The sequence below is a fragment of the Anolis carolinensis genome, unplaced genomic scaffold (assembly GCF_035594765.1).
Source record: "Anolis carolinensis isolate JA03-04 unplaced genomic scaffold, rAnoCar3.1.pri scaffold_8, whole genome shotgun sequence".
NCBI lineage: Eukaryota > Metazoa > Chordata > Lepidosauria > Squamata > Dactyloidae > Anolis > Anolis carolinensis.
This window is the reverse complement of record NW_026943819.1, coordinates 9633684-9657690: the sequence shown is the minus strand read 5'-3', so window position 1 is coordinate 9657690 and position 24007 is coordinate 9633684. Positions and strand designations below refer to the sequence as shown.

General features: G+C 40.0%; 1 protein-coding gene across 2 annotated transcripts in view; it reads right to left on the bottom strand.

Annotated features, from left to right (window-relative positions):
* Nucleotides 1-4433: 4433 nt before the first annotated feature.
* dock5 (dedicator of cytokinesis 5) overlaps nucleotides 4434-24007 on the bottom strand; it is a 147434-nt gene continuing 127860 nt past the window's right edge. For both annotated transcript variants that reach the window (XM_062960855.1, XM_062960856.1), the window contains exons 42-52: nucleotides 23871-23952; nucleotides 23613-23697; nucleotides 23236-23322; nucleotides 21523-21699; nucleotides 19681-19764; nucleotides 17992-18129; nucleotides 16036-16202; nucleotides 14554-14731; nucleotides 12845-12983; nucleotides 10166-10281; nucleotides 4434-9316 (exon numbers count right to left, since the gene is read on the bottom strand). In XM_062960855.1, coding sequence (XP_062816925.1) covers nucleotides 9215-9316; nucleotides 10166-10281; nucleotides 12845-12983; nucleotides 14554-14731; nucleotides 16036-16202; nucleotides 17992-18129; nucleotides 19681-19764; nucleotides 21523-21699; nucleotides 23236-23322; nucleotides 23613-23697; nucleotides 23871-23952 — 1355 coding nt within the window. In that variant the 3' untranslated portion in view covers nucleotides 4434-9214. The remainder of the gene's footprint in view (nucleotides 9317-10165; nucleotides 10282-12844; nucleotides 12984-14553; nucleotides 14732-16035; nucleotides 16203-17991; nucleotides 18130-19680; nucleotides 19765-21522; nucleotides 21700-23235; nucleotides 23323-23612; nucleotides 23698-23870; nucleotides 23953-24007) is intronic.

The window sequence follows — 24007 nt, the reverse complement described above, 5'->3', positions numbered from 1 at the left end:
CACAGCAGAAAAGGCCCTCTCCCTTGTACTTACAAGGCGAGCCTGGGATATAGGCAATGGTGATAACAGGGCCTCCCCGGATGATCGCAAGGAACGGGCAGGTTTATGGAAGGAGATACGGTCACGGAGGTAGGTGGGTCCCAAACCGTTCAGGGCTTTATAGATGATGGTCTGCACCTTGAATTGGGACCGGAAGATGAACGGCAGCCAGTGGAGCTCCTTAAACAAGGGAGTGGATCTCTCCCTGTAATTTGCCCCCGTTATTAATCTGGCTGCCGAGCGTTGGACCAGTTGTAATTTCCGGGCAGTCTTCAAGGGAAGCCCCACGTAGAGTGCATTACAGTAGTCCAGTCTAGAGGTAACTAGGGCATGGACCACCGTGGTCAAATCAGACTTCACGAGGTATGGTCGCAGTTGGCGCACAAGTTTGAGTTGTGCGAAAGCCCTCCCGGCCACCGCCGACACCTGAGCCTCAAGCGTCAACGCTGAATCCAGGAGGACCCCCAAACTGCGGACCTGTGATTTCAGGGGGAGTGCAACCCTGTCCAGCACAGGTTGCCACCCAATACCCCGATCCGACGCACGATTGACCAGGAGGGCCTCTGTCTTGTCAGGATTGATCCTCAGCTTGTTCCTCCTCATCCAGTCCGCCACAGCGGCCAGGCACTGGTTCAGCACCCGAGGGGCTTCCTTGGAGTCAGGTGGAAAGGAATAGTGGATTTGCGTGTCATCTGCGTAGAGATGGCAACGCCCTCCAAAACTCCGGATGACCTCTCCCAGCGGTTTCATGTAGATGTTAAATAGCATGGGGGATAAAATAGACCCCTGCGGAACCCCACAGGTCAATGGCCAGGGGTCCGAGCAGGTGTCCCCCAGCTTCACCATCTGGGAACGGCCCTCCAGGAAGGACTTGAGCCACAGCAGGACCGTGCCCCCGAGCCCCATCCCGGAGAGCCTCCCCAGAAGGATACCATGGTCGATGGTATCGAAAGACCAGTTACAAGGACTGGATCCTTAAAAAGCCTGGGATTTGAGCCAGATGATGACATGGATGGTATACCTAGAATCCAGGGAAAATTAGGCAAATCGGAATTATGGTAACCCTAGTTGTACACTACTATATGGGACAGAAGAGGGTACAGGTTAGCCTAAATTGTTCTTCTGGTAAATATGTGTTGGTGCAGATTTAGGAAAGTCAAATGCACACAGTTATAAGGAAATGACACACCCCTCTTTTTTCAACTTTTTCCCTTATCTTACTGGGGTGATTGTATTTATCCACTACAGAGGAAGGAGTTTTGATTCCTCCTTCCTTCCACGAGTATTGTGATGCAAATAAGGCCACAATTATACCCAGCATGGGAGAGGGCTTTAGTCATGCAGAAGGGGTCTAAAAAGCAAGTAGATTGTAATGCGAAGTGCTTAAGGAGACTAGAGAAAGCATCCTTCCCATCTTCTGTCATCACTCAGGTTTGTTTTTTTGTATTACTATACCCTCCATTTTTTTCATTCTGGTTTGGGTTGGCTTTCCATCCTGCTTTACCAATAGGGACAGCTCATGGCCTTTTAAAGACTGAGACAAAAGTTCAGTTGGAGCCACTTACAAGTAGAGGTGTTCAATTTCGGAAGCCTCCCAAATTCAGGCAGGCAAAATTCTGTTTTTTGATCCGGCAGCTGAAAGATTAGTATTCGCTCAGGGAAGATCCGGCCCATTGGTGGCAATGTGAGAACTTCCAAGGCTCCCCTTTCTGTCTTAAGAAACCTTTTCTGGGGTTATTTTCCCCAATATCTTTCAACTAGTCCTGGATTAAGACATCAGACCTAAGAAACCAGTTTTTCTGGGGTCCTTTCCTCTAATATCCTTCAACTAGACCTGAGTTAAAGCATCAGACTTAAGAAACCACTTTTTCTGGAGTCCTTCAAACCCCAGAGTCGGTCACGACTGGACTTAATGTCAGGGGAAAACCTTTACCTTTACCTTTCTCTCTCTAATATCCTTCAACTTGACCCGAGTTAAAGCATCAGACTTAAGAAACCACTTTTTCTGGAGTCCTTCAACCCCCAGAGTCGGTCACGACTGGACTTAACGTCAGGGGAAAACCTTTACCCTTACCTTTTTCTCTCTAATATCCTTCAACTTGACCTGAGTTAAAGCATCAGACTTAAGAAACCACTTTTCTGGAGTCCTTCTCTCTAATATCCTTCAACTAGATCTGAGTTAAAGCATCAGACTTAAGAAACCACTTTTTCTGAGGTCCTTTCCCCTAAAATCCTTCAACTAGATCTGAGGACGAATTAAATTCTCCCCGTGGGGGATCAAGGGAGTCAGGCTATCCCCTTCCTTCAGTAAACCATCCCAAGATTTAAACAAACACCCCTCAAATGCCCTTTCACAGCCCCCCAAACACATGACCACTCTCACTTGCCTAGAGAAATAGTAAAAGAAGGAGTGAAAGCTATTAAAGAAAAATAAATAAAATTGCCAAAGGAAAAGATTGGAATTGAACCCAAAAGCAAGCAAAGTGATCCTAAAAGCAGCAAAGCCACTAAGATAGAACACGGAATTAGCTAGCATGTGAACGGCTTTCTTCTTCTGGCTGGTTCAGGCAGGCAGCAGGGCTCACAGCCTCACAGGGAAACCTATGCGGGTGGGGGGCTGCCTCTCTGAGCTCCATGTGTAGCCAGAATAAAAAATGTAAACCAACATTTTTGGCAGTCGCGTGGTCAATTGCGGCACCCATGCCATCACAGTTAGCCAAAACAGCCGAAGCTCCTTTTGCAAAACAGATCCATACACAGCCCTACTTACAAGCTCCAGATACAGAAAGTATCTGATGTGGTTGCTGAATATCAGACATCTCCCAAGAAGGCAGGGTGGCACATATTTTATCAGAAGAGCCTTAGTAGGGAGTTGGGCAGAATAGGTCTGCTCCCCAAATATGCTGAGGTGATCAACTCACTTTGCCTGATGATAGGCCAATTTACTGTATATACTCGAGTATAAGCCTAGTTTTTCAGCCATTTTTTTAAGACTTAAAAAGCCCCCCTCGGCTTATACTCGGGTGAGGGTCCTGGCTGGCTTATATTTGGGTCAGCTTATACTCGAGAATATATGGTACATTTATTATTTTTCTCTATTATTATTGGTATTATTACATTCATTATTTTTCTCTATTATTGTTGCTATTATTACATTTATTTTACTCTATTTTTATTATTATTAATACATTTATTATTTTACGCTATTATTACTTGTATTATTTTCCTGTATTATTATTATTATTATTACATGTATTATTTTACTCTATTATTATTAAAAGAAGACATAAGCACATTTACATTGAAGAAGATGAGAATAATGATTTGATCAGAGTTGGGCAGTCTTATCTTAAATTTGAGCTTTAATTAATGTAATTTTATTGGTAAGTAAAAGTAAAGGTTTTCCCCTGGCGTTAAGTCCAGTCGTGACCGACTCTGGGGGTTGGTGCTCATCTCTATTTCTAAGCCGAAGAGCCAGCATTGTCCGTAGACACCTCCAAGGTCTTATGGCCGGCATGACTGCATGGAGCGCCGTTACCTTCTCGCCGGAGCGGTACCTATTTATCTACTCACATTTGCATGTTTTCGAACTGCTTTTTTATTCTGAAATTTACCACCCTTGGCTTATGTCTCTGAAAATTCGAAACTTGCACTTCTACATATATCTCTATCAAACATCAAATTAGGTTATGATTTCACAAATTAAGCACCCAAACATGTTCTACAACAAATTTGACAGAAAAAGTAGTTCAATATGCAGTAATGCTATGTAGTAATTACTGTATTTACGAATTTAGCACCAAAATATCACGATTTATTGAAAACATTGACTACAAAAATGCGTTGGATAATCCAGAACGTTGGATAAGCGAGTGTTGGATAAGTGAGACTCTACTGTATTTGTTTTTTTAAAAAAAATACTGGTCTAATTTTCATGGTCTTTACAATCCTGTGAGAAGCAAATTGAGAACATACTGCAAGTTGCTTCTGGCGTGAGAGAATTGGCCGTCTGCAGAGACGTTGCCCAGGGGACGCCTGGATGTGTTACTGGGAGGCTTCTCTCATGTCCCCACATGGGAAGCTGGGGCTGACAGACAGGAGCTCACCCCGTTTCAAACCACCAACCTTCAGGTCAGCAGTTCAGCCAGCACAAAGGTTTAACCCATTGCGCCACCACGGCTCAAGGGTTGAATTAATTTCATTTTTGCACATTTTAAGTGCACACACATTTTCTCTCTGGGGAAAAAAGCAACCATGTAACCGGTATTAACTAAAATAAACCCACACATGCATACATATTTACTCTTGACATTCCAGTTTTCATCTGTGACAAAGCACACAATAAAGCTCCTGCCCTCCCTCACCCAAAAAGGGGCAAACAATTAAAACAAATAGACAATCAATTGTTTAATATCTCCATTTACAGTTATAAAAATAAATAAGGCAGTGAGTCTGATGCAATAAATTCTGTACTGAAAATAAAAGTTTTAATCATCGAAGGGTAGATCAATAGGAGCCATAATGCGAGTCAGTGAGGAGATAAAGGGGGGGGGGACATAGTTAACACTTAACATTTAACAACATCTTTTGGACTGTAGAACATCTCTGGAAGGCTCTCTTCCAGTTGAGTTCCAGCATTGGCATTGTTTCAAGGCTGGCCTAAGGTATTTTTCTTGGCTGGTCCAAAGGAATGGTTGGGAGGGTGCTCCCTGAGAAATATTAGGAAGAGTCGAATAGTCCGTCTCTAACAGTGGGGCCGGTACCAAACACTTGCACATGGAACAATTGAAAGAAAGCTAGAAGGCCATCAGGAAATGAGTATCCTGAATACATTTAATTTGCAATTCAAGAAGTGCATCCCAGTGGACTTTCTTTGAAAGATGGGATAGATCCCATTTGTACGGCGCAACCCAATGCACACAGCTGATTCCCTTATCACATGCTATAAAAGATCACAAATTACAGATGAGAATAAAATGCAGCAATTCTATTCAGCACAATGTTCTGGGTAATGTTGTGGAGCATAGCCTGTTTCTCTGTTGCTTCAAAAAGATTAAAGCAATAAAATAAGGGCAATAAAAATACCTTGGAGTAGCCCTGCATCACCCCATGCCAGCAAAACAAAACAACAAAACAACATATACAGTAGAGTCTCACTTATCCAACACTCGCTTATCCAATGTTCTGGTTTATCCAACGCATTTTTGTAGTCAATGTTTTCCATACATCGTGATTTTGGAGCTAAATTCGTAAATACAGTAATTACTACGTAGCATTACTGCATATTGAACTACTTTTTCTGTCAAATTTGTTGTATAACATGTTTTGGTGCTTAATTTGTAAAATCATAACCTAATTTGATGTTTAATAGGCTTCTCCTTAATCTCTCCTTATTATCCAACATATTTGCTTATCCAACATTCTGCCGGCCCGTTTATGTTGGATAAGTGAAACTCTACTGTACCTCACAACCTCTGAGGATGGCTGCCATAGATGTGGGTGAAACGTCAGGAGAGAATACTTCTGGAACATGGCCCTATAGCCTGGAAAACATACAACAATCCTGTGATCCTGGCCATGAAAGCCTTCAACAACACAAAACAACTGAACTTCTGGCAACTTCTAGTTCTGATTTGTGTACCTCTTAGGGGCTGCTACATATCACTGTTTGTCTAAGAGATGGGCATTTGAGACTATGTGATGATATATATGCCTAAAGTAAATGTAATAAGGACTCAGCATAGTGAAGCATCTCATATAAAACCTATTCCAGGTTGAAACAAATGACAGTCCCGGAACTAAACAAAAGTTGCCGTCGACTTGATTTGCCTTTAGAGTCTGCCATTGCATGTATAATATAGCTACACTCTACATTGTGCAGCAAAATCCTTTCCCAAAGTTGGCAATGAACTTCATTTCTGGAAAGATAATTCACAATGCTCATCTTTCTGCCCAGCAATCAATGAAACTAGAGGATTCCAAGTCAAGATACAAAACACATCAATATGGAACCCATGCCATCTGCTATGCCTCCCTTCAAAAAAAGTGAAACTGACTGAAATATTCCCAAAAGATTCACTAAGTTTTCCCCACTGGGGCCGGGAGAAGACGGAAGCTCTAAAGACTTTTGCACAGGCCATAACTAGTGCACAGCTGGAGGCACATGTACGAATTGGGACTGCTGGGAGACTTGGAGAACATCTCCAGCCTGTTCTCTGATGGAAATTGATGGTGATCTTCTATCCCGTCCTAACTCAATGTTCACAATCTGTTTCCTGGAGCCATCTGGGCAATGAAAGGAAGGTGGATTTGATTCAAGGTCAGGAAAAAAAACTGCTGGGATTTGCTTGAAAAGTTGAGATGGAGTACACTCAACCCATGAAAGCAGCAAAAAGTGTAAAGAAATCGCTTTTGACTTTACAAAGGCAATTGCTTACATTCAGTAAGGCGATATATACAGTGTGAGAAACAGCCTGGCTTTATGTTGTATACAAAGGAAGGAAACTGCTCAGAATTATATCAATAAATCAAAATATGGATGCAATCTAGGGGTTAAAAGTAAATACTCCTATTGTTCTGTGGATAGGGTGCTTTACTTACATACTTTCTGCCTTTATGAGAATTGGATTGTTAAAATTTTGGCTTGTTGTGGAAACAAGGATTGGTGATAAAGCTTCAGTGGAGACACTTTTTCCCCATGATAACAACTCTTACAGGAATGAATTTCCCTTCTAAGGGGTAATTTCACTCACTTCCTGTTCTTAACTATACGACATATGTAGGTTGGATGTTTGTAACTTGGGAACTGCCTGTAGTTCTCTGGGGATATCATGCAGAAATCTGTCTCATTTGCTCAGTTCTAAATGGTCATTCTCTGTAGATAACTGAATAATAAACACCAAATCTTCTGCATACAATGCAGATGCTATTCTACTGAGTTACGGTTACTTATGATTTGGATGAGAGTGATGGAGTCCAACCTCCACTTGGCAATGAAGATCAGCAAGTGAAACTGAATCAGATCATTTCGAAGCTTCACATGAACCTATTAAATGGCATTATTTTGACATTTTGAAGGGTAATCTATACTCTTGGAACTGAGTATTAGTAAAAGCTTCCTACAAATAGCAACCAAGGAGCAAGTAACTCAACTAACGATGAAAAGCCCTGGTTAAAGAAGTCTTGGAACATATAGCTAGAGGATACATATTTTCTAATATTTCACAAATGAAAACTGGGGCCTGTGTGGACAAGCAACATCACAATGTGGTCCAGATGGCAAAAGCTGTTAATGAGAAAGACACACAAGTTGATTCTTGCCCTGGGAATTACATGAGGCTATGTATTCATGTTATCTTAGAAGAGATCAATGTGACATTTTAGCCGAGGAAAGGGCTTGTTTATGAATATTGGTTTTGGAGGCCAAGAAACACCATCATGCACAAATCTATCTTCTGAATTCAGCAGAGAAATCATACCTTTAGGTCAGTCTTAAGGCAACACATTATTACACAAGGGAATGTAAACCAACGATTTCAAGATGGGGAAAAGTGGTTGTGATGTACCCAATCCTGTCTATATCCAAAATCTAGATGAGTAGAAAACACAACGAGGAATTGATGGCATCAGTTACAATGCCATCAAACTCTTGAGACCTTTAAGATAAGTTAATTCAATTCAGGAGATCTTGTCTTTTTCTCCATCAACAGGTACCAGACATCTTCTGAAGAAACATTCAATTTCTTTGGCAAAGCAAAGCAATAGTTTTCTCACTAGCAAAGTTGCTTGGACTGGTCAAGGTCAGTCCAGAGATGTCAGGAGTAATATCTGGATCCAAACCTTCTGATGAAGACTTGCTGTGATCAGTAGTTATTGCTGCAAACAAAAGCAGAACTTGAAATAAATACTTTTTTGGACAACTACTACCAGAAATCTCTTTGAAACTTTTCAAGCTATACTCCAAAAGCAACATTTCTGAGGCCTGGAGAAGTTAGGCAGACAAAGGCAGACGTTTCAGCTTTGAATCCTCATACTAAGGCAACACTTCTCAGTGCTGACTAGTTGCAGGGACCAGTATTGTTTAGTTATAGTCTCTTGTGTGTCTGGAAAATGGTTCTGTACCAAAAACATGCAGTCCATGGCAGCTCATGTACCATGGTCCAGCCTCAGAGTTCAAGATCACCAGTTCAAGATCCAAAATCTCCGAAGACCAGGAAGGGAAAGTCATTGTTTTAATTAAAAAAATTAAAAATCAGGACAGAAAGAACTTGTGATTATTTTTTTTAAGAAATGGGAGAAATAAAAAAAAAAACCAGACAGAGGTACTTGTTTATCCAGGCTGAAGGCTTCAAGTCTCTAATTCTTTAAATCTATATATAAATTCCTAGGCTAAACTTGAACTCAATTTCTTTGGTCTGAGATAATGGACCACATCATCCTTAAGAATGGTAAGGCAGATATAACATGACCCTCTTCTGGTGGGAACAGTGGTAGGACTGAATTTGGCTGGTGCAGATGGAGGACAATTCCATTTTAGTCCAGAAGTGATGAGCATTCTCAAAGTTTGTCATGTTTCCCATTAAAGGAACTTGTAGGAAAAAGTGACACTGACAGACATCCCCACCCTTACTGCGTATGAGCTCAGATTCACTGTGTAGATTCATGTCTTGTCTTTTGCCAGGCTCTTCTTTTCATTCCTTTTCCCCAGATACAGTTGAATAGGGATGAACTGTTCATGTAAATTCATGGCCACCTTTCGCAGCGTCGTGCAGACCACTGTTTAAAGGGCAAGTCCAATTTTAACCATCAAGAGAATTCCCTAAGGAGAAGAACTTTAGTGATGCTGTTCCAATGGATGTATAACAAGGAAACTCTTGGTATTACTCCCAACAGTTGACCATGCAGATGCGTAGTTCTGGGAGAAGGCCAGAAGGCCTGCTGTCTTGGCTTGCAACCAGGAAACTCAGAAGTCGAAACTCAAGTTCAGAAGCACCATTAACAGTTTAGATGGCTTGTTTTGGTCACGGCCCAAGAGAACATCTGGACAAAACTGTTCATCTGTACAGCAGCAGGAAATAATAAGGAAATCCAGGGAGGAAAAATACCTAGGAACATATACATGGAAAACAGGACTGCAGAATAGGTCCAAGGGGAGGGGCTGGTCATTGTGGAATTGTCATTGCAATCCCGAGTCTGAAGAAACAACACTGGATTTCCTGGCTTTGGGAGGAGGAGGAGGAGGCTTGACTTCCCGCCTGGTGGGCAAAGGTGGAGCAACCTGCCACAAGCCAAACAAAGAGAGATGGACAATCAGACTGGAAAATAAAAACACATTTCAAGTAGTGTAACCTGTGTGCCATTACATGAACGCTTATGAATATCACTTGTTGAAAGGGTTGACTTCTAACAAGGTCATGCTTTTCTTGACTAGTGGTTTTCAAAAGGTGGTCTCCACCGGTTCATGGAGATTCACATTTGCCAAATGGATGTGACTTCATTTTTACCTTTTCAACAAGGTTATGGTGCAGTTACAGTAGAGTCTCACTTATCCAACACTCGTTTATCCAACGTTCTGGATTATCCAACACATTTTTGTAGTCAATGTTTTCAATACATCTTGATATTTTGGTGCTAAATTTGTAAATACAGTAATTACTACGTAGCATTTCTGCATATTGAACTATTTTTTTCTGTCAAATTTGTTGTATAACATGATGTTTTGGTGCTTAATTTGTAAAATCATAACCTAATTTGGTGTTTAATAGGCTTCTCCTTAATCTCTCCTTATTATCCAACATATTCGCTTATCCAACGTTCTGCCGGCCCGTTTATGTTGGATAAGTGAGACTCTACTGTATTTCCAATAGGTTATGGGATTTCCAATAAGAGAGCTATGATTTTGCTCAGCAGCATCTAGTTCTTCTCAGAACAACTCTTCTGGGCCATGGAAAAACTTCTCCCAGCCTATTGGTCATTTCAGGATAGGAGTCCATGAACTAACCAGAGAGCCACTTTTCAAGAACAGCACCAGCCTTAAAAGCCCCAGGGAAATTTCCACCGGCTCTGCTTCCTCTCAAGTGATGGGATCCAAATAAATAAATCAAGGTGTCACTTTCCATTTCCTTACCTCTGTGGAGTTCCTAGAGTTGCTATTCTCATAGGGTTTGGATTTGGGTGGAGGTGGGGGTGGAGTGCTCTGCGAAAGAATGGTTGCTAATCCTTCTGTTTGCAAAGAAGGGAAACCTAGAGAGGAGGAACAGAGCGAGACAGAAAAAGAAAAGACAGATTGTTGAGGTTAAAAAAAAGACCATGGATGAAAGACAGGGTTCTGATGGAAGCACTCTTGTGCCAATTGTAATCCGAGGTGCACGCACACATGTAATTTAGAAGGTGATTGTGAACAGATGTGTCAGCCTGGAATCCCACTGGCAATTCCCCAAACTGAAATGTCTCCAGGCTTCAAGTATGGGCTTCAAATGAATCTAAGCACATGTGAAAAATGCACACCTGGGACAATAGAAAATGGAATCCAGAGTGACACCAAAAAGGTCTGGCGGGGTTTTCCTTCACATTGGAGTTTATCTCTTGTAGCCTCCCAGACTCTAATGTCTAGTGATAGGAGAGGGAAGCTATCAAAACTTTGACAAAGTCTAGAAGAGATTGTCTCCATATGAATTGCAGAAGGGAAGCTGAATTGCAGAAGGGAAGCCTTTTTTGATTTGTTTAGTAAGTTACTTAAACCATCTGAAGTCTTACTAAAATTACTTCACTTTCTTAAAAGTTTTTAAAAATTATACTTCAGTTACCAACAATCTAACGTATATACTCATATTTTTTTGATTTGTTTAGTAAGTTACTTAAACCATCTGAAGTCTTACTAAAATTACTTTACTTTCTTAAAAGTTTTTAAAAATTATACTTCAGTTACCAACAATCTAATGTATATAAGTATTATTGAAAACAATGACCCCAAAAACCTGGGATGACTTATCCATAAGTAAATGTAAGTATTGTACCACAATAGTAATAATAATGATAATGATGATGATGATGTATCATTATTAATACATTTAAAGATCAAACTGCAAATACTCTGGCACATGCCAATCAAGGTGGTCCCAGTGGTGATCGGCACACTGGGTGCAGTGCCTAAAGACCTTGGCCAGCACGTAAAAACTATCGGTGTTGCCAAAATTACCATCTGTCAGCTGCAAAAGGCCACCCTACTTGGATCTGCACTCATTATCCGCAGATACATTGCATATGCCTAGATACTTGGGAAGTGTTCGACATGTGATCCAATACAAGAGCAAGCATAGTGATCTTATTTATTTTTTTATTGTTAGCAACATTTATATCCTGCCCTTCTCACCCTGAAGGGAACTCAGGGCAGCTTACAAGTTATATTTAAATACAATATATTATATTATTAACATAGCACAATATAAGCATTCTATATTACTATATTGTACTAGAACATTATATTGTAATATCATTAGTAATATTACATGTAATATAAATATACAATTATAACAGTGTATTATTATATTGCATTACATTATAATATTATCAATATTATATGTATATACAATACAATCTATATATATAAAAGAGTGATGGAATCCTGGCGACCGCCAAAACAACAAAACTAAACACCCCCACAACCTCGAAAATTGACAACACAATCCATCATCCACAACAAAAAGAAAAGAAAAATAAAGTCCTAATTAGAAGGAGATGAATAATTGTTTTTATCCAATTGCTGCCAGTTAGAAGGCTAAGCTCCGCCCACTTGGTCTCCTAGCAACCCATTAACCCAGGGGACAGGCAGAGTTAGGCCTCACTTAGGCCTCTTCCACACTGCCTATAAAATACAGATTATCAGATTTTAACTGGATTAGATGGCAGTGTAGACTCAAGGCCCTTCCACACAGCTATATAACCCATTTATAATCTTATATTATCTGCTTTAACTGGATTATCTGGACTCCACACCTTTACCCTTTACCTTAACTACCACCAATTCCTCAATACTTTATTTCCCATACCACCATACTTCACCACAGCAATGCGTGGCCGGGCACAGCTAGTACATTATATTATTAGTATATCATAATATGAGTATTATATATTATGATATTGTTATGTTTATATGGTCAGTGTAACTACATTATATGGTCTGTGTAAACTCATAATGCAGCTCAATGCCATTAAACTGCATCATATGAATTTACACTGACCAGATAAAGCAGTTATCTTATTTACTGTTTACTAATCTTGTTGTGTGTCAAATAATAATAATGATAATAATAATAATGATAATGATGTTGCTAATAATAATAATAATAATAATAATAATAATAATAATAATAATGGAACCATCCCGTTTTCTGAGTAGAGTTGTGAAAGGTGAGACCTGAGTTCATCCTAGGAGAACAGAAAAAAAAACTGGGGAAAAAAGCATTGACCCTTTCTGCAGTGACACTTCCGGCCGTTTTGAATGATTGGGTGAGAAAATAGCAACAGTGTTGGCCAAGGGCAGCAGAGCCACAGAATAACGCTTGACATATACATGAGTTGCATCAAAATCCATAATTTTGGCTCCCAACCCTGCTTTCAACTTATGCATGAGCATATATATATATATATATATACGTTAGGTCCTATTTAGCCAAGTTTAAAAGAACATAATCCCTAATGCACATTACTATTCTAGTCACAATACAGATGGAGTTTTACGCATAAGGAATTTGTTTTCTTGCAAATGACTCTAAAAAAAAGAAAACGGCTAAGCATCGGAACGTACTTTGGGTTCTTGGCGTTTTGGGAGTGATGGGCGGTGGGCTCAGAGGGATGGTTTGTTGGAGCAACGAGCCCTGAAGAAGCGTCAGTCTGCTCTCTCCCAGTTGGAGACTCTTTGGCCTCAGTGTTTTTCCTGATGTGTTCTGGAAAGATAGAAAGAGAGGAGAGAAAATGCTGTACATCATCTATTTATTGTCTTAATGCTTTGGTCCAACCTTTTTCCAAAGCATGCAATAGAATAATAGAAACACATCTTGTATATTCAGGATCACCAATACTGACTGTTCCTGAGCATATCTGTCAATTTGACACACAATTGTTTCCCGTGATAAAACTGGCAACCACACAACCATGCAGGACTGCGTGTGAGGGACCATTTCCCCTAATTTGCTATACAGACAGCTGAAAAGTTAACAAGGCAGGAAAGGTCTTGACTTTCTCCTCAAAAGAACACTGATATGTAAGCTATTCTGAGTCTTTAAAACTTTACAGTACGGTAGAATTGCTATAAATAGACATATATTTCCATGGTGTGTATTTATTTATTATTTGACTTCAGTGAGATAATGCTGGCAGATTTCCACGTTACCGGCACTGGGAATTGAATATGTGAGTTATTTCAGGGGTCACTTACAAATCAGAAAAACATTAGTATTCTCCTTCCATGAGTAGGAACCTTTTTGCTTTGATTTCTGCGCAGACACTGTGAAAACGCGTCATTTTCATGTTAACCTGGAAACTGTGTGCACATGTGATTAATGTGCCTTTGTTGTTGTATGTTTTCCGGGCTGTATGGTTATGTTCGACAAGTATTCTCTCCTGACGTTTCGCCCACATCTATGGCAGGCATCCTCAGAGGTTGTGAGGTCTGTTGGAAACTAGCATGCAGGGTTTATATGTTTGTGGAATAATGTCCAGAGTGGGAGAAAGAACTGTATACAGAAGAACTGTGGTTTCTTCTGAATCTTTGAATTCTAGCTCTCATTACATGTGGCGCAGGCTGGTGAGCAGCCTGCTGCAATAAATCACTCTGACCATGAAGTCATGAGTTCGAGGCCAGCCCGTGGCGGGGTGAACACCCGTCAATTAAAAAAATAAAAAATAGCCCCTGCTCATTGCTGACCTAGCAACCCGAAAGATAGTTGCATCTATCGAGTAGGAAATAAGGTACCACTTATAAAGTGGGGAGGCAAATTTAACTAATTTACGACATTGGAATGAGGAAGTGCCGTCACAGTGGATGATGAAACAGCTGCTCCCTCCTGTGGCCAGAATCAAACATCCCCTCAGGAGAAGGTTAAATTGCCTCTGCGTCTGGAGAAACTGAGAAACAACCTCTGAGGATGCCTGCCATAGATGTGGGAGAAACGTCAGGAGAGAATACTTCTAGAACATGGCCATACAGCCCGGAAAACATACAACAACCCTGTGATCCCGGCCATGAAAGCCTTCGACAACACAATGTGCCTTTGCCTTTTTGACATTTTCTGCAGAAACACTGCCCAGAAAGTTGGATCCTGATTCGGATTCAGTCCTCATGCTTGTTAAGGGGGCAAACATCCCAACAAGGGATATTTTACTCCATTCTAAATGTTCCTACAATTGCTTTTTCTCCAACTGAAATGTGGCACCAAGGGAAAGATGCTTGCTACTGCTACCAATATTTAATCTTTGTTTGGAAAGCCCGACAATGCTGTTAATCATTCATATTACCATTTTGGATGCCAATTCTGCCTCGGACTCCTTCTCCACCATAACCTGAGATTTGCTGAGGCTCCAGTTCTTCCGCCTGAATTTACTCGTCTGGTTCTCACCATCCTCTTTGGTAAAGAGATCATCCATCCTGGAGGATGCTGAACTCCTCCTTTCCACAAGGGGTTCAAGGATAGATCTGTAGATGCCACACAAGAAAACAATCATGGAGAATTACTACCCGCTTCCTTCTCGTTGGTTTGAAAACAATGTCATGGAAGTTTCTTGGGGATACAACACACAGTAACAACCAGTTATAATCACACCTTGGAGAAGGTCAGTGGCAAGGGAGAAGCCCTTCATGACATTCATAAAGAAGAAAACTAAAACTACTGCAGTCCTTGACTTGCAAACAAATCACTTGCCAAGTAGGTCAAATCAATAGCATTGGATATAGTCCTGTGTCAATGGTCTTTTACTCTCACTTGATGCACAAACAAAAAAAGTTGACAACAAACATATATCTTGCTTACAGCTTTGAAAAATTACTTATTGGGGCTATAATCCAGAATAGCCAGTGGGAGAGTTTAAGAACTATAGTTCATCAAGTAAATGCTAAGACCTTCTTTCTTCCCATTAGCTCAAGGAAGGAATATAAGAGGGTTGAATGAAAAGTAATGCCTCCACCTTTGTTACTTGGGTTTGGATGGGAATATTTTAATAACTCAAATGCAGAAATAATCCTTAGAAATGTGCACTTTAACTACCACTATTAACTTTTCCACATAATCACCAGACAATTGGATACATTTCTGCCAACGATTAACAAGTTTTCTGAAGCCGTCACGGAAGAAATCGGCACTCTGTTTCTGCAACCATCGTCTCACATTTCTCTCAATGTCTTCATCAGAAGCATAATGATGTCCCTGTGGATCTTCATTCATTCTTGCATTCTCTGATGAATCTTCTTTGGGGTGACAACTTCTGCTGTCAAGAATTCAATGACTGAATGTTGCTTAAGTCACATTGACTGACCGTCTGCGCAGGGTCCCATACTTCACACTTTAACAACACAACCGTTCAATGCTAAGGCTTCCCGCCAAATGGAACTGTAGAGGAGAGTCTACTGAACAAGCCAGTACCTGCCGCATATCAGTACTGCCATCTGTTGAAGAGTTACGAAGGTGGAGGCATTACTTTTCATTCAACCCCCGTATCTTTCTCTCCCTCTATGTCACCCTGAAGACATCATAGTTGAATGGCAAATCTGAATCCAGATTCAACTATTCCCCTCCAAAATTCCAAAAAGCAAGCCTTGACTTCGTCATTTGATATAAGGAATGTCATTTTGATATACTATCGTACATAATGGATTTTAGTATCCATGGAGCCCTGCAACAAACCATAAGATACCAAAGGTCTAATGTAGTTACATCTGGTTAAAACAAACCAGATTATTCTAATTTTTATTTCAGTCTACTTTCAGCAGATGCCATAACTCACCCATCTGACCCTGGTCTGGAGGAAGTACTGTCTGAAGAGGTAGACGAGGTTGATCCCACAGAGGAAGTCACTGAGGCAACGGAGAGTCTCCTCAAAGTGGAAGACATGATGTATGGCAACACCACCAACCCAGACCTACTCTGTTTTCTCTCTATCAGTGAAGAAGGCTATGACAGGAATATAAAGAGGAAAGGGAAGTTGTTTGCAAGGAGAGAGATTGCATATACCCTGTTTCCCCAAAAATAAGACAGTGTCTTATATTAATTTTTGCTCCCAAAGATGCACTAGGTCTTATTGCACTAGGTCCACCTTCATATGTCTCTGTCCCCTGTGGTGTACTCCTTTGTCTCTCTCACCTCGAGTTTTTATCTCTGTGTTCATGCGGCCCGCCCTTGTTTTTACTGGTTCTTTGATTTCTTGATGTAATGTATATTATTATTTATAGTATTGTTTTAATTGTGTTCTGATATGTTGTTTTTATATTTTATTATATCGTACTGCTCTGGGCATGGCCACATGTCAGCCGCCCCGAGTCCCCGTTGGGGAGATGGTGGCGGGGTATAAATAAAGTTTTTTTATTATTATTATTATTATTATTATTATTATTATTATTATTATTATTATTTTCAGGGGATGTCTTATTTCTCCACCAAGAAGAATTCACATTTAATTTAGAACAAAAAAATAATAATTATACACTGTACAGTAGTTGTCATCACAAACCAGCATAACCAGAGAAACTGTGAATCCTATCAAAAATTTCTTGTTACTACCATTATTTCCAAGTACAGTAGAGTCTCACTTATCCAACATAAACAGGATAAGTGAATATGTTGGATAATAAGGAAAGATTAAGGAGAAGCCTATTAAACATCAATTTAGGTTATGATTTTACAAATTAAGCACCAAAACATCATGTTATACAACAAATTTGACAGAAAAAGTAGTTCAATACGCAGTAATGCTATGTAGTAATTACTGTATTTACGAATTTAGCACCAAAATATCACGATATATTGAAAACATTGACTACAAAAATGAGTTGGATAATCCAGAACGTTGGATAAGCGAATGTTGGATAAGTGAGACTCTACTGTACAACAATCTATGGTACATACATTTCCCAATCTTGCATGCTCTGGTGTTCTGTTCGGCGGGCATGCTTCCAAATAAAAACTTTGCTAGGTCTTACTTTTGATGGAGGCCTTATATTTAGCAATTCAGCAAAACCTCTACAAGGTCTTATTTTCAGGGGATGTCTTATTTTTGGGAAAACAGGGTATGTACATTATGAGATATCTTTGAAATGAAGCTCAAGTCTACGTATAAAATCCATTCATGTTTTTATACACCTTATACAGATATCCTGAAGAAAATGTATACAGCATTTAAAAAATAATTGTGTGCATGAAACAAAGCTTCTATACATCAGAAAGCAAAAATGTGATCTCAGACACCAATGTGGACCATTTTGGAGTACAGTAGAGTCTCACTTATCCAACATAAACGGGCCGGCAGAATGTTGGATAAGTGAATATGTTGGATAATAAGGAGGCATTAAGGAAAAGCCTATTAAACATCAAATTAGGTTATGATTTTACAAATGAAGCACCAAAACATCAGGTTAAACAACAAATTTGGCAGAAAAAGTAGTTCAATGCACAGTAATGCTATGTAGTAATTACTGTATTTATGAATTTAGCACCAAAATATCAAGATATATTGAAAACATTGACTACAAAAATGTGTTGGATAATCCAGAACGTTGGATAAGTGAGTGTTGGATAAGTGAGACTCTACTGTATTTTGAAATTTGGAGAAGGGAGGCTTATTTTGTATCACCCTGTTCCTAAGAAGATCAGTCTACCTAGGCTTATTTTTCATATCTCTTCAAAAAGAAAGGGTTTCCCCATCCCAAATAAATGTCCTCCGTAAACAGGATGCAATGATACTTACTAGGGTTACTACACCGTAGAGCTTCTCCACTTTTTCCCTCAGCTCCTTGAAACAAGAGGTCAGTCGGTCATGAAGAGGCTTCAGTTGTTCTGTCAGTCTCTTCCCGTGAATCCTGATCCCTTCAGCCAACAAAGGCATCTGAAACAGAACCAAACATAATGAAAAAGGACAGAGATGAAAAGGCCAACTGCCACGTACAGCTAGACCACATTTTGACACTGAGAAAGTGGTACAAATATGCAAGATTAAGGCTTAGGAGAAATACCGTAAATAAGCTTTATTATACAATGCCTGCATCTAAAGAAGTACAGTAGAGTCTCACTTATCCAAGCTAAACGGGCCAGCAGAACCTTGGATAAGTGAATATCTTGGATAATAAGGAGGGATTAAGGAAAAGCCTATTAAACATCAAATTAGGTTGATTTTACAAATGAAGCACCAAAACATCAGGTTATACATCAAATTTGACAGAAAAAAGTAGTTCAATATGCAGTAATGTTATGTTGTAATTACTGTATTTATGAATTTAGCACCAAAATATCACGACATATTGAAAACACTGACTACAAAAATGGCTTGGATAATCCAGAAGCTTGGATAAGCGAGGCTTGGATAAGTGAGACTCTACTGTAGTCGTAATTTACACCATTCTTGAAACCTTGGCATGGATGAGAGCTATAAAATTCTGGCTACATATACATTTTCAAGCAGATCCCGATGGCTATATTCCCTCTCTGCTATCAGATCATTTGATTTCAGAGTGGTATTCTTTGATTCTCAGAAAGATCAAAGCAACTGTCTTGTCTTTGGAAGCACTCTTAATGCTCACAAATGTGGAAGCTTGCCAGTCAGTCAAGAGCAGACTTTTGGAGCTTGACTTTCATACTCTGACTTTTGCAGCACAGACAACTTGTTCCCCTACCACATCATTCATTCCGTACAAGCGTGGAGTCATAGAAACATATCTTCACCCAGAGGATAGTTCTGGCCATGTGTTGCTATCATGTAACACGTTGCCATCAACTCTTTTGGTCGGGAGATATTAAAAAGTGGAATGTTCCGAAAGGGTTTGTTCTTGTGACTTGGTCTCTTTTGAAACACTTCACCATTCTTTGTTTGCTTACCCCAAATACGATAATATATGGATGATATACAGGAATTTCATTTGTTCACAGTGTTACTAATAGCAAGGGTGTTCTAAAATTCCAAATCTGATGCATTCTTTTGTGAGATTGATGTAAATTTTATCCTTGAGATTAGTAACATTTAAGTATGCTTTCTTTTTATCTGTGACTTCCTCTTGTTGTATATATCTGTGTTGTTATTTTGTTGTTGTATGCCAATAAAGGCTCTGTGTGTATGGGACATAATTTACAAAGCTTTGTTCTCCCAGTTAGTCTCTAAAGGGCTACAAGATTGCTTTAAAAGTTATTATTGAAACTTCACCTTCAGGTGTGTGTCTTCAAGCTACCCATCGACTTGCGATGAATTTATGAACTTCATAGGGTTTTCTCAAGATGCATCTACACTATAAAATAAATGCAGTTTGACAGCACTTTAACTGTCATGGCTAAATGGTATGGAATCCTGGGAGTTATAGTTTAGCGATATCTGGAGGGCACTTGTTTTAGGAAGGCTGGCCTAAAACTACAGTGTTCACCACCCACACCACCTCCTTGTAACTGATACCTGTAGAGCAATTAATTGCTTGAGCTGTTCGATCTTTTCTTGATCTTCAGGGTGTTCTTGAATATATTTATCTGTGAAAAAGGCCTGGACAGAGGAAACAGAAGGAACAATCAATACTGAATATGTTTCAAAGCATCTGGTTAAGATACAGAGGGAAATAATCATACTGTGAGTCAATTCGTCCTACACGAAAGCTTATGCAGGATGGACTCTTGCTTACTTTCAGTTTAAAATTGTATGCACTATTTCCATGATTCAAAGCTGTATGCAGCCAGTACAAATCCAGTAAAATAAACCAACAAAATAGTAACTACATTTCTTAATAGTAAAGAACTGGGTCCTAGCTACACTATAACTCCATCTCTTCTAGGGTTCAAAAGAGGGAAAAATCTCCAAGCACACATCTCTCCTGACACACAAGCAGAGAGAGATCTCAACACACAAAGCACACGAGATTCCTGTTTCACAGACTTTCTCACCCGTCATCACATTTTACGAATCCAGGAAACAGGGACAGTGGATGAACTGACATTTAGTGGATTCCATTCATATACGGGGAAGGCCTAGCCAGGGGCAAAATGCGGGAGAGGAATAGGGATCCTGGTTTCCACCTCATTACGTGTCTGCACTAGGCCCCTACCTCCATCCAAAAAGAGTGCAATAGCAATGTTGATCCAATTCCAACATCACACGCTGCTGGTAGTTAATGTATATATGCCCCCACTGAAGAGGAAACCACAAATCAGAGCCCAGTGATCCGATATGGAAATGTATGTTGGTGATCTCATAATGCAGAACTCAAATGCTTCTGTCATTTTGCGAGGAGACTTTAGCGCTAAGATGGGCCCAAATCTTGCTTTATAGCAAGACTCTCCCTCCCGAGACTGATCATGATCTACCCCTCCTTATGCTATAATATTGAAACCAGGAAATATTTTTATCTAATTTATTCATTTTCTGTTGTGTTTTTAGTGCCCAATTCCCATTTTTTATTATTAATAGGTCTTTATATTTAACCCAATTTTCCCACCCTATTATTCTTCTTTGGGAGGCCTCTAATGATGATATCCATAATGGTGTTTTTTGTATAACTTTTTAAATATATTTCTCCCATATCTTAAGAATTGAGGACCTTATAAAATGAAATTATTTTCTATCTTTTTTTTCATACCAGAGATAAGAGTGCCACCCTAATCTCAGGTCTATTCCCTTCAGATTCAACATTTTGCTATTTTCAAGCTTTGCCCAATCTTTGGCCCACAATAGTGCTGCCGCCTCAAAGTATAGTTTTAAATCGGGTGTAGCTAGACCTCCCCTCTTTCTTTCATCAATCATGTATTTTACTTCAGTTCTGGGTTTCTTTTTTATTTTTAAGAAAATAAACTTCATTATATCTTTATGCCAAAAAAAAAAAAAAAAAAAAAGGCCGGCCAGAATTCTGAACAGGATCTTGTTAACAGCTTGTTTATTTTAACTTCTATTGTACCGCAGGTTGTATGTTGTATGTGCTAAATGTTTTGATACAGTCGATGGGCTAATCAATAAAATGTATTATTATAGCACAAAGCACACAGTAAGATGTAAAAGTAGAAGTCAAAGACAAAAGGCAGGCACCTGCAAATATCTATTCAATATAACCAATCAGAATGAGAGCAGAAACAGAGAGGAAAGAAGAAATAGATATATTCCAACTGTCATTCAGGAGTCAGGAGGAAGGGACACCCTAAGCCTGTTGCAATTGGTCATCTCAGGCAAGTAGATACAATCCTGTTTTCTCTCTCAGGTTTTCCTTTCTTAAAACCAACTCTGATATTTATCATAGACTCCAAGGAAATGACTAACCTTCTCATAGTTGTTGTATCCTCCCATGACAGCTGGATCCACAATGCCATTCAACAGCATGGAAAGGGGGTGCACAGGCAAGGTCCGATCCCAGGTGTGTTGCTGCACACAGTTGCTGATCTTCTCATTGGTCAACTCCATGGTTTCGATGGCATTCTCCAAAGGGCTGATTTCCTCCTGAGAAATACAGATACAGGAAACTGTGAAGCCCTAACTAATTCCTCAGCAGTTTTAATGGAGGCTTTCCTAAAACTCCAACTTTCCAGAGCCATATCAATGCACAAAAATTCATTCATGACCCATTCGTACACAACTCTTAGTGAGGAAGTACGATCCATATATGGGGACTCTACCATCTCATTCTCTTATGGCAGCATGTTTAAAATCACAATTCTGCAAAATTATTGGGTGCTATCCTTTCGCCCCTGTTATTTAACATCTACGTCCGACCACTTGCTGGACTAGTGCGGAGCTTTGGCCTAGAGTGCTACCAGTATGCAGATGATACCCAGCTACTCTTGCGTCTCGAACCTGGGACAACCACGATTCCTGAGAACTTGTGTTTGGAAGCAGTGATGAGTTGGCTGCGAGCGAGTAGACTAAAAGTGAATCCCGCAAAAACTGAGATACTCTGGCCCGGCCAGCCACCAGAGTTAATCCAGTCACTGTCTGATCTTGATGGGGAAGTTCTGGTTCTGTCTGCCACTGTTAAAAGCCTTGGGGTTGTGTTGGACTCATTGCTGATGATGGAGGCTCAGATCACTGCCATAAGTAAGCAGGCCTTTTTTCATCTTCACCAGGCAAGGAAATTGGCATCCTACCTTTCGACAGAAGCACTGGCAACGGTAATCCATGCAACAGTCACCACTAGGTTGGATTATTGTAACGCCTTATACGCCTTCCGAAGACAAAAACCCAGAAGATCCAAATGGTGCAAAATGCGGCGGCCAGGCTGCTAGTGGGATCATCTATAAGATCCCATATTACACCGATTCTGAAACAACTGCATTGGCTACCAATAGAACATCGGATCTCTTACAAGATACTGGTCCTGACATTTAGAGCTCGAAAGACCATTATATCTTAGGGACCGCCTCATTCCTTTTTTCCCTCAGTGGTCACCTCGATCCTCCCAGGAAAATCTCCTATACGTGCCGGGCCCTAGGGAGGTACACCTGGAAGCCACAAGGCGTAGAGCCTTTTCGACCGATGCTCCAATTCTGTGGAACTCATTGCCTCCATATGTTAGAGCAATGTCGGAGTTGCAACCTTTTGTAAAAGAGCTCAAGACTTGGCTGTTTGGTTGTGCATTTAAGTAAATCAGATCTAATTTGCCAAATAGTCACTGTTGAATGTTTTTAGGTTGAATGTTTTTATGTTGAATGTTTTTTATATTGTGGAATATTTTAAATTGTAAGTTGCTCGGAGCACTCTGGTGGAGAGCGACTAATTAAGAAATAAAGTGAAGTGAAGTGAAAATTATATGGAAAAAGGATGACAGTTTTCAAGGACTGTGTCTAGCAGCCATCATTTGCTGGACTTAATTCTCTCCCCCAATCCACTACCTTTTCCTTGTAATTCTTGCCTTTTTAGATTATAAAGCTGAGGTCACACAACTGTCTAATTAACAATTCATAAATTGCTTGTTGGTTGAAGGGTGGAGTATAAACAAACAAACAAACAGAACAGAACAGTATCTATTTAAAAGCTCACCACTGAAACTTGTTTCACCTCAAACCATTTGAGAATTCCTGGGAATGAATAGGCAGTTGTGTAGGTGGTCCTCTCGATCCACATTGTCTGAATCGAAGTTGAGAAATAGAAAAAGAGAGGTTATTGAGATAGTTGCAATTGTTAGTCATGGTTAGAGATGGGAAGGCCTGACATAAACTGGTAATTCCCAATTTTTTCCATTTTTTCCCCAGGCTTCCTCATCTCTAGTCATGGTACATATGGAAATCTGTCTTCATTCCTAGTTAGCATATTAATTTCATCCCCAATCTCATGTAACCAACCCTTTCTATGTAACACAAGGCCCAAGGTTCATATTATTGCCTCTGCTGGCTTGGTTCAAACCATGAAGGACTTACTGCAAATTCATTCTCTGGATCTTTTTCTCCTTTCCGGAAGGGGCGGGAATATTGGAATTGTTGCACTTCATTGGCCCTATAGAAACTGAAAGAACAAACAGGGGAAAATCATGTATGGAGGTGCAAAATCCTCACCTCCAGACTAAATCCAGGGCTAAATGGAAATCTATGCCACGCAATTAAGTGTTTGATAATTTTGCACTTTTGTTTCTAGATGTAAAAAAACAACCGATAGTAAGTTGAGTGTATATACTGTACTTTAGAATCTGCTCTGGAACAGGCTTGTCCTTGAGGTTTGGTGGGAGGTTCATCACAGGTTTAACGATGAAACACTGTACGTCTGTATGGCATGTGTTAAGGAAACCAGACAAGGAGAAATGGGCACAAAAGACAGA